Source organism: Dromaius novaehollandiae, chromosome 8 (assembly GCF_036370855.1).
Source record: "Dromaius novaehollandiae isolate bDroNov1 chromosome 8, bDroNov1.hap1, whole genome shotgun sequence".
Classification (NCBI taxonomy): domain Eukaryota; kingdom Metazoa; phylum Chordata; class Aves; order Casuariiformes; family Dromaiidae; genus Dromaius; species Dromaius novaehollandiae.
This window is the reverse complement of record NC_088105.1, coordinates 8,452,486-8,465,617: the sequence shown is the minus strand read 5'-3', so window position 1 is coordinate 8,465,617 and position 13,132 is coordinate 8,452,486. Positions and strand designations below refer to the sequence as shown.

Below are 13,132 nucleotides of genomic sequence, written 5' to 3'. Positions count from 1 at the left end.
TCATATTTTAATTTCATTGTCTGTGTTGTTGAAAAGTATCTTCTAGTGCTCAGCTCTTTTGAACAATTTTTTGCTTCATCTAATATTGGTATGTGTAAGTTGATTTTCTTTCTTTTTTTCCCCCCTTCCCCCTGCCTTCTGATGCATTGGCTGTTTCCAGTCTGCTGCCCCCACTAAAGTGTCTCAGAAAGCTGCTGTTTAGCTTTTAGGAAGTGAGAAACTTGCTCTGAATGTGTTTCTGGTGACACCTGATTGATTCTCTCAAATGAACTTGGGGAAAAGTTGCTCGCATTACCTTACAGAACCTTGAAGAGGTTAGACTTTCTTTTTGACCCAACAAAATATACTTTTTGGGCATCAAGAGACTTTATGCAAGACCTGCTCTGGTGTTTCTTGGTGCCTTGGTTTAATGAGGCCTCATTAAAGCGTTTCTATTCGATCAGGATACAGCAAAGGGCAGCTTGTTCTGGGCCAGCCGGTTCTAGGGTCCGCTGGACTCTGGTATGATCTGTACTGTTACCAGCAGCAGTTTGACTTCTTAGGTAACGTGTCAGAAATAGAAGGGAATGAATTTGTGATAAATCAGTTGGAAAGACGGTATCTTTTTCCTTCCTTTCCTGATAAGCCTATATATTTTGTTATTGTGCTTTCTGTTGGCATGAAAGCTCCTGATACTTGCTTTGCCATGTCCTGTCTTGGTCTCGCTGTGGTTTGGAAGGAAGCACATGGATATTGCTATGTCTCAAAGAGCTGTGATTAAACCAGGATTTCCTGTAGCCTGCGAGGAGCCTTTGGCCAACTCCAGCCTCAGTTTTTTCTGCTGCCTGTATTTTGGTTTTGACAGTGTCTTTGGGTATTTGTGCTCTTAATTGGAGGTACACTCGAAACGGTAGTAAACCCTTGAGAAGGGTCTCTGGGGTAGTCTTTCAAGGCTGCTCATAACTTAAAATAGAAAAACTAACCACTTATACCTGTGAAGAGGAGGAGAAAGTAGGATGGACGAGACTTCTTTTGGCTATTAAATAGACACTAGTTGTCAGTCTTCAAGTAGTGTATTTCCTTGTAGAGGGCAAGGTGGTGATAAAACTTCTGAGCAGAGCGGCTTGATCGAGCCAGCTTTTCCTCAGAAAAAGCCACTTTTGTTGGCAGGTCCTTATGATTAGCAATAAAAATGGTCTCTGAAGAATTTAATCACTTTTTTAAAAAAAAAAGTATAAAAAACTTAGAACTGTAGCAGCTTCTAGAGTTTTAACAACTAGCAGCAGATGCTACTGTAAACTCGAGCAAATGTTATTTCAATGTGGAGAAAAATCTCTGTGGTTCAAGGAGGGCTGATTGTAAATAAAATGACCAAAAGATTCAGAGTAAGCTTTTAATAAAGCTCTTAAAGGTTTTTTAGCTTGTCTTAGTTTCATTGATATGTGTAAAGGTGAGTATATATGTAAAATCTTTAACCAGAAAAGTGATAAACTGCCTAACGTGCTTTGACAACATTGAGTTAATACAGAAGACCTTAATTTAGGAGTATGTCACATGTGTGTTAGGTCATGAACTTCTAGCAGCTTTTTCTCCATTTATATATACCTATACTATTTCATTTTAGAGATTTCAGAGGGTTTTTCTTTTTTTGGAAGTAAATTGTAGGAGTTACAGGGCTTGGGACAAAGACAGTAGTAAGAGGTGGTTGGCTTGCAGTGTGTGTAGACAAAACTTAGCTAAAATAGTCATCTTCCTGTTTTTGATATCAAAGACTGAAATAACATCTAAAGCTTGAAACTAACCTGAAAGATATTTTCAATATATTCCTAATGAAGATATCAAACACTTGCTGATGCTGTTCAGGCAACTAACAGCTATTTTGGCAGCTTCTATTGTAAGTTGCTAGGCAGAAGTGAGCACTGAAGAGAGTGAGAAATGCCTATTGTAACGTTGTGTCATGCTCTCAGAATTTTGGGATACTCTCCCAAAATGAGACAGGTAAAATTCTGTATACTTTACATTGATACTTTTAAAATATGTAATATAAAATATATATTATGTTATATATAATCATATAATATGCTGTATTTTCTTTAATTCATGAAATAATCCTTTGAGGGCAGCAAAACCTAGAAACTGTTATGCTGGAGTGTTAAGTTTTCAGATGTGGTCCTGGAGTATCTTGTCTTTAGGAGTGACAGGTAGGAAAATCATGAAGATCTTTGAGCCTTTAAAGGCAAAGGTGCAGTGAGTCTCATCTGTATGCTTGAAAATGCTGTTGAACATGCGGATTTCAGATTTTGAGGACAGAACAGCATGATTAATGTAGTCCCCGTGCTTTATTGTCAAATGCTGAAATACACTGCCAAAATTATTCTGTTTTTAAACTTGTTCTGAGTATGCTAAAATGTCATGCAAAACAGTTCCAGCTTATTGTAGCTGCAAGTGAAATGCCAGAGCTGAGCTTGCTTGTGCAACTTGGATATACCCAAGTGTTGAGTTAATAACCATTAAATGCGCAGTCACGTGCTGAGTCTTTTCCCCGCGTGATCCCTTCTTGCTTCATTTGCAGCAAAGATTCGGAAAATGTGTCCTCAGTCTGACCAAGCAAGGACGAGTCCCTGCCTTTTCACTACGTTAGTAAAGTAGCAGTAGGTTGGGGGAGGCCGGTGGCACTTGCTGAGGGACTTTGGTGGAAGGAGGGAGCCGGGGCGCTTGCGGCGAGGCTGGGCTGCGGGGGACCTGCGGCCTGCTGCGCTCCTTGAAGGCAAGACCTAACGCCTTGCGCGAAGGAGCTAGCGAGGTCCCTGGGACCGGCTGCTTTGGGACACTGAAGTCTCTGCCTCTGGAGAACTTCAAAAATAAGGTAGACAAATGTTTGTCAGGAATAGCATCGGGGCAAGGGCATGGACTGCGTAACCTTTCAAGGTCCTTTCCAGGCATAAGATTTGTTTGTGCTTCAGGCTGGATGTGATAATCCAATGCTGTAGAGCCTTTTCCTTAACTGGTGCGGAGCAAAAAATAAATATAGTGAACAGGTCTGGTCTAACTGTTGAAAGAGAGACCAGTCCTGGGAGTGCTGAGAGCCGGATGCGATTTGATTTTTCTACAGAGCTTCTATTTGGCGAGCATCGGCTAAAACCAAAAACTTTTCCATGCTTTATTCCCAAAGCAGCCACCGATAGCAGCTGACTGAACATAGTGCTCTTTTCTTCGAGACAGAGTCCTTGCTGGTTTTATATCTAAAGTACTGCACTTAAACTTGAACTAAAATGATCTTAAAAAATGCTTAATCCCCAAAAGCACAGTTAAGCTTGCAAGTTACAAATTTGCTCAGAAGCATTCCTAACCCAATTCATTAATTTTTCAAACAGGGAAGGTTAAGTTATCGGTTAACCGGCAAATAACCAAGAGAGCCCTGCTGGGGAGCGGCGGCGGAGGCGGCAGCCCCGTTCGGGGTCGGCTGGGCGCTGCTGCGGCGAGGGCGGCGGAGGTCACCCGGCTCCGGTGAACGCCTGGGAGCCGCGGGGCGGCTGCTGCTGCTCTGCCTTAGCGTCGCCACGGAGGGGAACGGGCGAGCGATACCCAAATTGGTCTTCCCTAGCACCCACTTGTGTTTTAGAAGGCTTAAAAGCTTTAAGCTGCCCTCTTCCTAGCAGTGTAGCCGTGCTGCTTCACGATGTCTGAGCTAATAACACTTGCTAGATCTGAGCTGCTTTGATTGCGCGTGGGTCTCAGCTGAACACAGATGAGAAAGCAACTTTTATATATTCTAGGAACATGTGTGTTTTGCTGGTGGACTCTCAGGTTTTGTAGTGGACAGCCCATCTGGATGGGGAGAACAGTCTTGCAAATATAGTATGGGGACAGAGTTTAGTATTAGACATGCACCTGCAAATATTAGGTGACAGGTTTCTCTCTAGGAAAGTTATTCTGTATAGTTTGGAAAAACTTCAGAGGTTGTGCTCTCCATCAGTGGTACGTGCCGTGTCCTTAGCGAGCGGAATGATGTGCTGCCTCTCTTCTGAGCTTAGGGAAACAGCAGCAGAGGAATACAGGGAAAGCTGGATGTTGCTAACCGGAAGATGAATTTGGGATCCGGCAGCAGCACTTTCCTTGGCTCCTTGCAGCTCAAACGCATATCCTTGATACTTCGTGTCGTATTTGTGCTTCTGTTGAAATACCTAGCAAATGTTGCTGGTTGTGTGGTCTGAGAGCATAATGACCATGCATCCTTTTCTTTCACTTGAAATTACTGTGTGTGATAGGGCTGCATTAACCCTATGATGGTAGAGGACTCTGCCTCTTCCTATTTCATAGCTCCTTTTTTGGAAAAATCATTTTGCAGATATCTTGGGTTGAAAAGTATGTTTCAAAACAGCATTGCCTGCGTGCTTCCAAGTGAGAATGGGGAGCTGCTCCTGAGGCCCCCATAAGCTCCTGGCAGTAATACGCTTAGTACCCATTTAACTATCAGAAATGGATATAATTCTCTCTGAGTGATGGTCAATCTTAATTCCATTTCTGTGCTTCCAGAGTGTTACATTTTTGTCTCAAAATGGAGAATTGAAAATAATTTCTAAGATGTAATTTGCAATTAGAATTGTGCTCAGATGTAATCTAAATGTTAATTGTAATAGCTTGTGTGAACTATGCAGTGGCCTTTTGCATTGAAAAATCTCTTAATTCTTCCAAAAAGCTATTTTAAAACTTCTGGTTGTGTCATAAATTTGTTTGGATATATGTTTTATTTGTATGTTGTTTACCTAATTGTGAGTTAAAATGAGTGTAGTTGGGCAAAAACCTGCTCTGTACTGTTGTTGAATCACTGTAGTGAATAATCTGAAGATCAGTAATTTTGGTTTAGGCTTTGTGGGTTTTTTTTTTTTTTTTGAAGGTCTTGACTATTTGTCTGGGCATACGTCTTGGTATCAGTGCATAGAAAGTGCATGTTCAATATGCTGAAGACTTTCCAAGCCCCAGCTAAACCTCAGTGTTTAATACAAATGTTTTCTGGTTTATTTTCTTTTGGGGCCCCTTGCTACTTATTCTTTTATCCTTCTCACCTGAATGAGTGGTACTGATTTATTGAATGTTTTTTTTATTTTGTTCCAGGATTGTTATACTTCTAAGATGACTTATTTCAGAACAGTGTCCACACACAGAGCAACTGCGGGAGACCTCTCTCCACCACGTCTATTTTAGTCAATTTATTGCAAGCACGGGATTAGGGATTATGGGATTACTCACTTTTTTTCCCCCCTCCAATTCTGGTGGTGATACATAGATATCTAATATATTTGCTCTTTCTCCACCTGCTGCTTAGCAAGGAAGTTATTCTTAGTATCTCGATTGCCTGTAGTTTTGAGTCCCCTTCTGCAGTTCATGTCTGTGCAAATTGTTCTCAGCTTTCCCGAGCTGCAGCAGAATCGGCTTTTGCTGCTGGGAAAAGGATAGTTTGAGGGTGGATTGAGAGCAAGGAGAATAACAACTGACACTGAAAATAGGCACGATTTCTCGGTTTTCTCTCTGGAGCTATTAGTGGAGGCTACAGACAGCAGTAGAACTGCCACAGCTGAAAGTTAGGACTGAGAGAAAATTGAATTTGTTGCCCTCTTCATGCAAAGTGAGGTAGACTTTCCAGGGGAAAAATCTATTTTATTCGTGTAATTAGTTCCTCATAGCAGCTACTCTGCTCTCTAGCTCCACAGACTGATGAGATGGCATATTTTATTGGGGTAGCCAGAAAATAGCATTAAATTGACTACGTAATTACCAGCCATCGAATCGAGTACTCTATAATGCTTGCCTGTGAGATTTCTTAAAATGTGCAGGGAGGTTGGTGATCTGCTCTCTAATTGCATCTAATCTCTGCGAGGCTCACAGAAATAGCATACTTTTTGAAACCGATTTGATCCTATCAAAGTGAAGCTGATATACTTTATGCTGTCTGATTTCTGTGTCCTTTCTGGATTAATTCTGGGCATGATTTTTATAATGCTGACAAAGGAGTAAAAAAGTCTAATAATTGAACGTTAGCTTTAATTTTGTAATAACTTTTGCATTTTCCAGCCCTTAATGCAGCTGTGAAGATATTGCCAAGTCAGTAATTGTACTGTAACAGATGAGTACTGGCCTTGCAAAGTTCCTTGTGTGAATCTGTGTATTTATCACGAGCAAAACCCGAAGTTGTACGTGGTCCGATCAGCGTGGAGTTGAGAGAGCAAAAGGTGATGGTGTTGAAGGGCATAATTTGCTTTCTGTTCATAAAGTAATTCTGTCACTTTTTCCTTGCGTGGTTTCAAACCTTGCAAAATTATCATGGAAAGTGAAGTAACTAGTTCAGGTGTAAACCGCTTGCATCTCACTACTACCATGGTGCTAAGAGCTACCAGTACTTCTGTGTGCTGAGTGACAGTTCCTTAATGGGGGTATGTGAGCAAGCAGAGCTTTTTAATTTTCTTCCTGAAATCTGTACGTTTTAGGGAAGCAGGCTGTAAATAGTGGCATGGATTACAAGGCACTGCTGAAAAAAAAATTTCCTCTGCCTTAACCCCGGGCAGCATCTTTTGAGAGATTAGCTTTCTCCCTGGTGGCTCCAGTGAAATAGTATTCCAGACAATTAATAGGTCAAGATGGAAAGTTAAAGAACAGTATATTCAATATTTTAAGAATATTTTTACGAACCAATGGCTAGAATTCATGGAAGACTCAGCTGAGCTTTTCCGAGCTGGCCCTTTATCCCTTGCTGTCCTTGTTCGAATTCCCAAGCCCGGATTGCCGTGTATCTAGTTTGCAGTTACTCTCCTGACTGACGTTTTGAAAGCTCTACAGAGTCGACCCAGACATATTGCTGTTGCTGAACAACTGACCGTAGCCAGATACCATTTCTAAGGCATTTAACTCATGTTTGTAGGCGAGGATCAGGCTGGATCGACATCATCTCTAGGCTGGAAGGAGGGAGAGCAGAGACCTCGGCGTTCAGTGGGGGTGGTCGAGCGCTAGAAGGTTGAGCAGGGCAGGATGCTCCTTTCCTTCCCCATGGACTACATAGGAGAGTAAGCATATATAAACTTGCTTTGGGGTAGGTTTACCTGTTGGAAACACCTCTATTTCCCATCTTTGGACAACCGGAGGGGAAAAAATGGGTTTGAATGAAGCTGACTCTGAGGACACTTAGGCCCTTAGCTGAAGATTACTTCTGCCCTGCCTTCAGCTGCTTGCAACAGTAAAAGGTGTTAAACTTACCACATGTAAAAATAATAAGCTGGCTACTGTTGAAGATGATTTTCCAAGGAAGACCGTTGCCAAATGTGTGAAGACTGTCCTTTGAGTGTAAAAGGTTAGACACGAGGAGCATTTAGCTCGATGACTCACAGCCTGAGGATCTCCTGCTATGTCAGTACTAGCTGACATCAGTAAAACCTCCCTGCGCGTGAGGCCAGTGATTTAAGTGCTTTATGAAAACGATGGTCATTTAAATTAAATGGCAGCACTTGTAACATAAAGAGCTTGTTCAATTAAAGCTGCCTAAAAAAAGTTGTTAACAGTGCATTTCCTAAGCACAAATACATAAGTGGAGTCTATACTTGCATCAGACTCCTGGTATCGGGGTGAAATCCTGACTCCATCCAGTTGCCCTGTCAGGCAAAGGCTTGGTGAGCTGCTAAATGGAGCTGCGCTCCGAAGGCCTGTGTTTAGGTAGGTGAGGTTGAATGAATGGGTGAAGAAAACTTCACAAAAAGTTGTTTTGTTGGGGTTTTTTTGTTCTTTCTGAAGTACTCTGGTGCTGTTCTTCAGCTGTACAAATCCAGGATTTGTACCCAATGCAAAAATTGTGCTTAAAAAACAAAGCCCTGAAAAACACACACACCAAAAAACCCCACAAACCTTGTCTCTGACAGCTCGCAGTCGATGCACACTGTCTACAAAATAGTTCAGGAAAGTCCGAGTTCCTTCTGTATCATCTTTCAAAACCCAACCTTGAGCAAAGCTCACCAGCTGTTATGGATTAGTGCCCAGGCAGCTTCTAAAAACTGCTAATAAGGCTTTATGTTTTATGAAATATTAGTGCTTACTCTTAGGAATTGAAGAGAGAGCACTTGTTTCACATAAAGCTGTCAAGCATTTATACCGGACAGTAACTTTTGCCCGGTGCTGAACTCCGGACGTGAACGTTGTCTTGGGTAAAATGTTTAGGTGTTCATGAGCAACCCTGTTCTCCCATAATTGTGCTTTATAACATTGTTCGCTGCCTGTGCTGTTAATGTTTCCTACTGCTTTCCCTTGCTCTGAATCAGCATGAATAAAGCTTTTTTTTTTTTTTTTTTTAAGGAATTAAGCTTTTCAAATTTTTTTGGAAGTAATCTAAAATAGTAGTTGCTTGGTGTTGCTTTGGAGGTCCTTTTGGGTGTCAGCCTTATCACCTATTGGAATGATTTAAAAAATAGTACGTTATCATGGAAAAATTACCTTTTCTCCTCCAAAGAAAGGATTCCCTACCTTTATTTTCTTCTTCCCTTTTTGGAAGAAGGAGATATTTCCAGCAATGCCTTAAGTTGGCCAGTTGTTCTCTGTGGTCTTCTCCTTCAGTGGGACTCCAGATTGGTCACTTATCTCCTGTTAAGGGTTGGTAGACTAGAGTCACTTTTCATTACAGTACAGTTTCTGCGGGTACCTCTGGGGAAGAGAAGTGCAAAAATACAAATTCTTGCTTGGAGTGAAACTACCCTGACCATGAATATAGTTTAGTTTGTACAATATTCACCAAACAAGCGACTGGACTCTGATTGCTTTTATCTGGCTATCTGCCTCGACTCATTTCCCATTTTAGTACTGAAAATCCTCAAATCCCTATCAGGGGCTGTGATAAGTGAGCTGCTGAAGTTGCTGCAGGAGGAAGCTGAAGGCAGTTCTCTTTCAGGACTGTTAGAAAGCAGAGCTTTGTTCTCGGTGCCTGCGGGTGGTGGGGTTGTCATGTCCTTTGGGGACAGGACTTGTCCTGCCAGAGCGGATCTCGCAGGGCTCCTGCCCTTTGGGTAACTGAGAGGAACATGGAGCAAATGAAGCTTGGCTTTGTCTGGTCTGACTTTCCAAATACAGCCCTCTTAGAGATGTAATGGTTTTCTTGTATATATGTGTGTGTGTGTGTGTGTGTGTGTGTGTATATATATATACACACACATCTGATATTCTTTATTTTGCATGTTTTGAATGAGCCCTTTTCGTGGCAACAGTAGAGCAGATTCATTCATTTAGCGATACTTGAAGTCCACATATGCTGCAGTCCAAGGTAGCGTGGCAATAAGAGGATTAGAAAACTTAATTTATGCAGATTGACGGTTTAGTCTGCGAGGGAGAATTGATGGTTCAGAGTAGGGGTTTAAGGGTTTTGGTGTTTAAGTGGCTGCTCTACAAAGGTAGCAGTCAAGAGTCCGTGTGTCCGTAGGATGTGCTGCAAGGACGACTCCGTTTGCAGCAGGGGTGCCTTAGGCTGCTGATTCAGGAAAAGCTTCCTAACCATCATTAAGCAATAAAATAGTTATGTAGGGAGGTTGCATGGTTGTCTTTTGGGGGGGATTTTAAAAACAAGCGGAGCAAACTTTCTCCCTAGCGTAAAAGCACAAGTAGGAATAGGTGATCTTTTAGTGTACCCATCAGCCTAAAATATGTATGGGAAGGACATCTCTCTATTGGTGGTGTTGGGTTTCTGTAGTGTTTATCAAATTAAGGGATCAACTTGTTTCCTCTTTCTGCTTGAGGAAAACTGGGTTGGTCAAGAGTGGTAAACCTCAAAAAAGGAAAAGTAGAATGTGTATGTCCTCTTTTCTTTGCTAACTCAGGTGGTTTGTTCCAGGCTAAACTTGGTGCACTGAGTTACAGTAAAACAGGGCTCCATATACTTCCCAGGGGCAGGAAAGCTGCTTTTGCCACGTGGGGGTATTTACATTTTAATATATGTTAAGCCTACAGTACTTTTGTTTTAGTTCTGAGTGTTTGGTTTGAAAGTTTTGAAGCTTTTTGAGTATTTGAATCAAACGAGAATTCCTTTAGCTGTTGAACTGTTATAAAAACCTCCAATTCAGTTCATTAAAAGTGCACTTCAAGTTAAGGTAAAGCCCTAGGCTGAATTTATGCTAAAGAATAGCTATCATGATATACCTAACTATATTTCAGTGAAGATGCTGGGAATATTAATTTTGATAAACTGTGATTTGTGTGCTTTGGACCAACAAACAGGTCTTCAGGACACTTGACCTCAAGGCTCTGAACTGCTGGGGCAAACTGGCCAACGGGTTGTTTGAGAAAATGCTCTTGAAATGATAAAATGTGTAAGCAAGTTGCCCCAAGTTTGCTGGCAGCCAAAGCCTCGGAGTGAGTCAGGCTAGCGTGAATTCAGTATGACACTTCCAGAAAATATGCAGACAAAAGATTGACTTAGGGGTTGCCCGACAATATCCGTAAGGAATTAGGAAGGACGCCGGCGCCGTACGAGCTCTTGCCCGTCTCAGCGAGCTCCGGTGTCCGTCCACTAGGAGGCTCTAAACACCAGCCAAGGCTCTGCGGTGCAGTGTCCTGGAGGAGTCGGCGATGCATCTGCTCTCCAGGTGCCAGCAGAGATGCTCGCTAGTGATCGAGATGCTCCCTAGTGATCCTGAGCCTGCGTTGCTCAGCAGTAGTGCAGAAATACTGAAGAAAATCCAGGTACGGTTATAAGTATCCTCACTCACGGTTCGACCAGGACCGCCTTGAGGGGTGTCGTTAGCTCTGGGCGTTTGCATTTGAGCATAAGCACCTCCATAGGAATCATGGCTCTGGCAACACAGATTGCGTTCTTGTCTCCAAGAAAAGACGGCAAAGCTGGCAGGGGCTTAAAGGAACCGGCAGAGTAAGCTTTCTTCTGAGCAGTCGCGTTCAGGCTTTGAAATCGTAGTGTCACAAAATTGCTTCGTTAGATTTGCGGTGCAAAGTAGCATCTTGATTGCCTGCTCCATCTGATAGACCATTTGTAAATATTTATTTAACCAGGCCTCTCTTCAAGAAGCTGTTTGCCAGCCTGTGCTGCCAGCGGGGGTTTGCAGAGGCAGCTCAGTGAGGGAATGGCAGCTGCTTTCTGTATGCTCCTTGCCACCTTTTTTTCTTGAAAACTTGATTAAGTTGTGACCTTAGGGAGGCAGTGCGAGGAAGAGAGGTAACCGAGGAAGCCGTGCTCTTTCCATTGCCTCCGCTCAAGGAAAGTGAGGGCAGCGCAGAGGAGCAGGTCTGTAGGGCTGTGCTGGCAGGCACAGTTGGGTGTTTGCTCCCTTCTCTGGGCTCTGCTGGCTAGGACATTTCGTGTGTGACTACTCAGCGTTAATTCAAACGGGGGAACTATTAACTCTTATCGTGGTATGATAGCCGAGGAAGTCACCCAGTTAAACAACGGTAGCTCAAATTTGCACTTCATAGGGGGGAAAATGTGCTGGGTTAGGCTGTAGGCAGCCTCCAAGGAGCTGGCCCCACTTTCTGTGCTCACTGTTGCATGAGTTTGCTGTAGCGTAATTGGATTATTTTGATCAGTTTCTAATTTCCTGTTTTATTGCTTTCTTACAGGCAGGCAGAAGTCCTGAAGGCTGACATGACAGGTAATTGCCTTTATTACATAACTGATGCCGCTAATAATACTTGATTCCCGTTCATTCTTCTGTGTTTCTTACGCTTACCATTCATCGGGATTCTGTAAACAGGGTGCGCGTTATGTTAAAGGTTTGTCCTCCACATGTGAATAAACAGAAATCTGTGGCCCTCTTTTCTGGATCAAAAAACACATGTTTTAAAGTTGAATTTGGGTGTATTAAAGCCTGTGGAGATAGAGGTTATGCCCTTACTCCTTTAAACTGCATGCATTTCTGTAAACTGAAAATAGCCTGTATTGATGTATCAACCATGCAATAAGCGGCTGGCGTAAGGAACGTGTGCTCGGCCATCTCCTTTGTAGCAGGTTGGTACGGGACGTGCAGCAGCTCGGCTGGAACAGGTAGGGACTCTTAACTGACTAGACCCACCTGGCCCAGCCGGAGTGGCACACCATCAGCAGATGGGTTTCCCTGGCTTGAGGCTCATCCCTTGTGCTCCAGCAGCACCTACTTAGGTGATTTTACAAGGCGCAGGAAGCTTCGCTCTATTGTGGTAGCAGGAGAGCAGTGTTTGCGCTCACCCTCGGTGATGAAAAGCAGATGGCTAGCGAAGAGTTGGAAAATGGCAAGTGGGCAGCAGAACTGCCCCAGAGCATTCTCCTCGGTGCCAGCTGCTTCGCCTCAGGGTCTGGCCTATTTAGCAGTAGTAGTGGAAATCCTTGATGGATTTCTCTTCCACTGACTTTGAGTTTCAACTGGAATCTTTCTAAAACTCATCCAGTAGCAAGGCTCTGTAGTTCTTGTACTTCAAGGTTTTGCCGAACCTGTGATTAAAGTGGGTGTTTGGCATTGGGTACCTTTATACTGTGGTATATTCTTTCACTTGGTAGGTGAGTGAAAAATCAGCTGGAATAACTCTGTAAATTTGTACACTACAAAAACCATTGTATCTTTTGTTTTTGCTTTTTTTTTGCCCAGATTCGAAGCTGGGTCCAGCAGAAGTCTGGACGTCCAGACAGGCTCTGCAGGACTTATATCAGAAAATGCTAGTGACTGATTTGGAATATGCTTTAGATAAAAAGGTGGAGCAAGACCTGTAAGTACTTCAGTCAACATATGTATGCATAATGTGTGCTGATTAGCTGGAAACCCTCAATACTTACAGAACAGTGATTGTATCCTATGAAATGACGGTCTTATTTCCTTTAAAATGAAAGCTGTGTTGTGGGTGAAACACGAGAATGTTACTAGAGGATAGAGCAAGAGAACTCAGATGAGTATTTTACCTCTGGCAATTAGCAGCAGCCGTTTCATGCAGGAGTGGTTCTTGGTGAGGAAGATAGAAGGGAGAGAGGAAAGCAAATCTGTTGTCTTTGCCCTCAGAAGGGTGGGAGCAGAAAGGAGGAAGGTCCTTCCTAATGCACTAGCCTGGAGCTTTGAGCAAGGTGCAATGGTAGAGAAGAATAGCTGTCAAGACCCTTGCGTTAAGCTCTCTGAGCTCGGGTTGGGCAGAGGGAGGAAGAGTGGGAGAGTGCTTT

At 42.9% G+C, this 13,132-nt stretch overlaps 1 protein-coding gene across 5 annotated transcripts in view; it reads left to right on the top strand.

Moving 5' to 3' along the window:
* SMG7 (SMG7 nonsense mediated mRNA decay factor) overlaps positions 1–13,132 on the top strand; it is a 52,680-nt gene that overhangs the window by 8,093 nt on the left and 31,455 nt on the right. For all 5 annotated transcript variants that reach the window (XM_064515581.1, XM_064515582.1, XM_064515578.1 and 2 more), the window contains 2 exons: positions 11,572–11,603; positions 12,573–12,690. In XM_064515581.1, the coding sequence (XP_064371651.1) occupies positions 11,572–11,603; positions 12,573–12,690 (150 nt within the window). The remainder of the gene's footprint in view (positions 1–11,571; positions 11,604–12,572; positions 12,691–13,132) is intronic.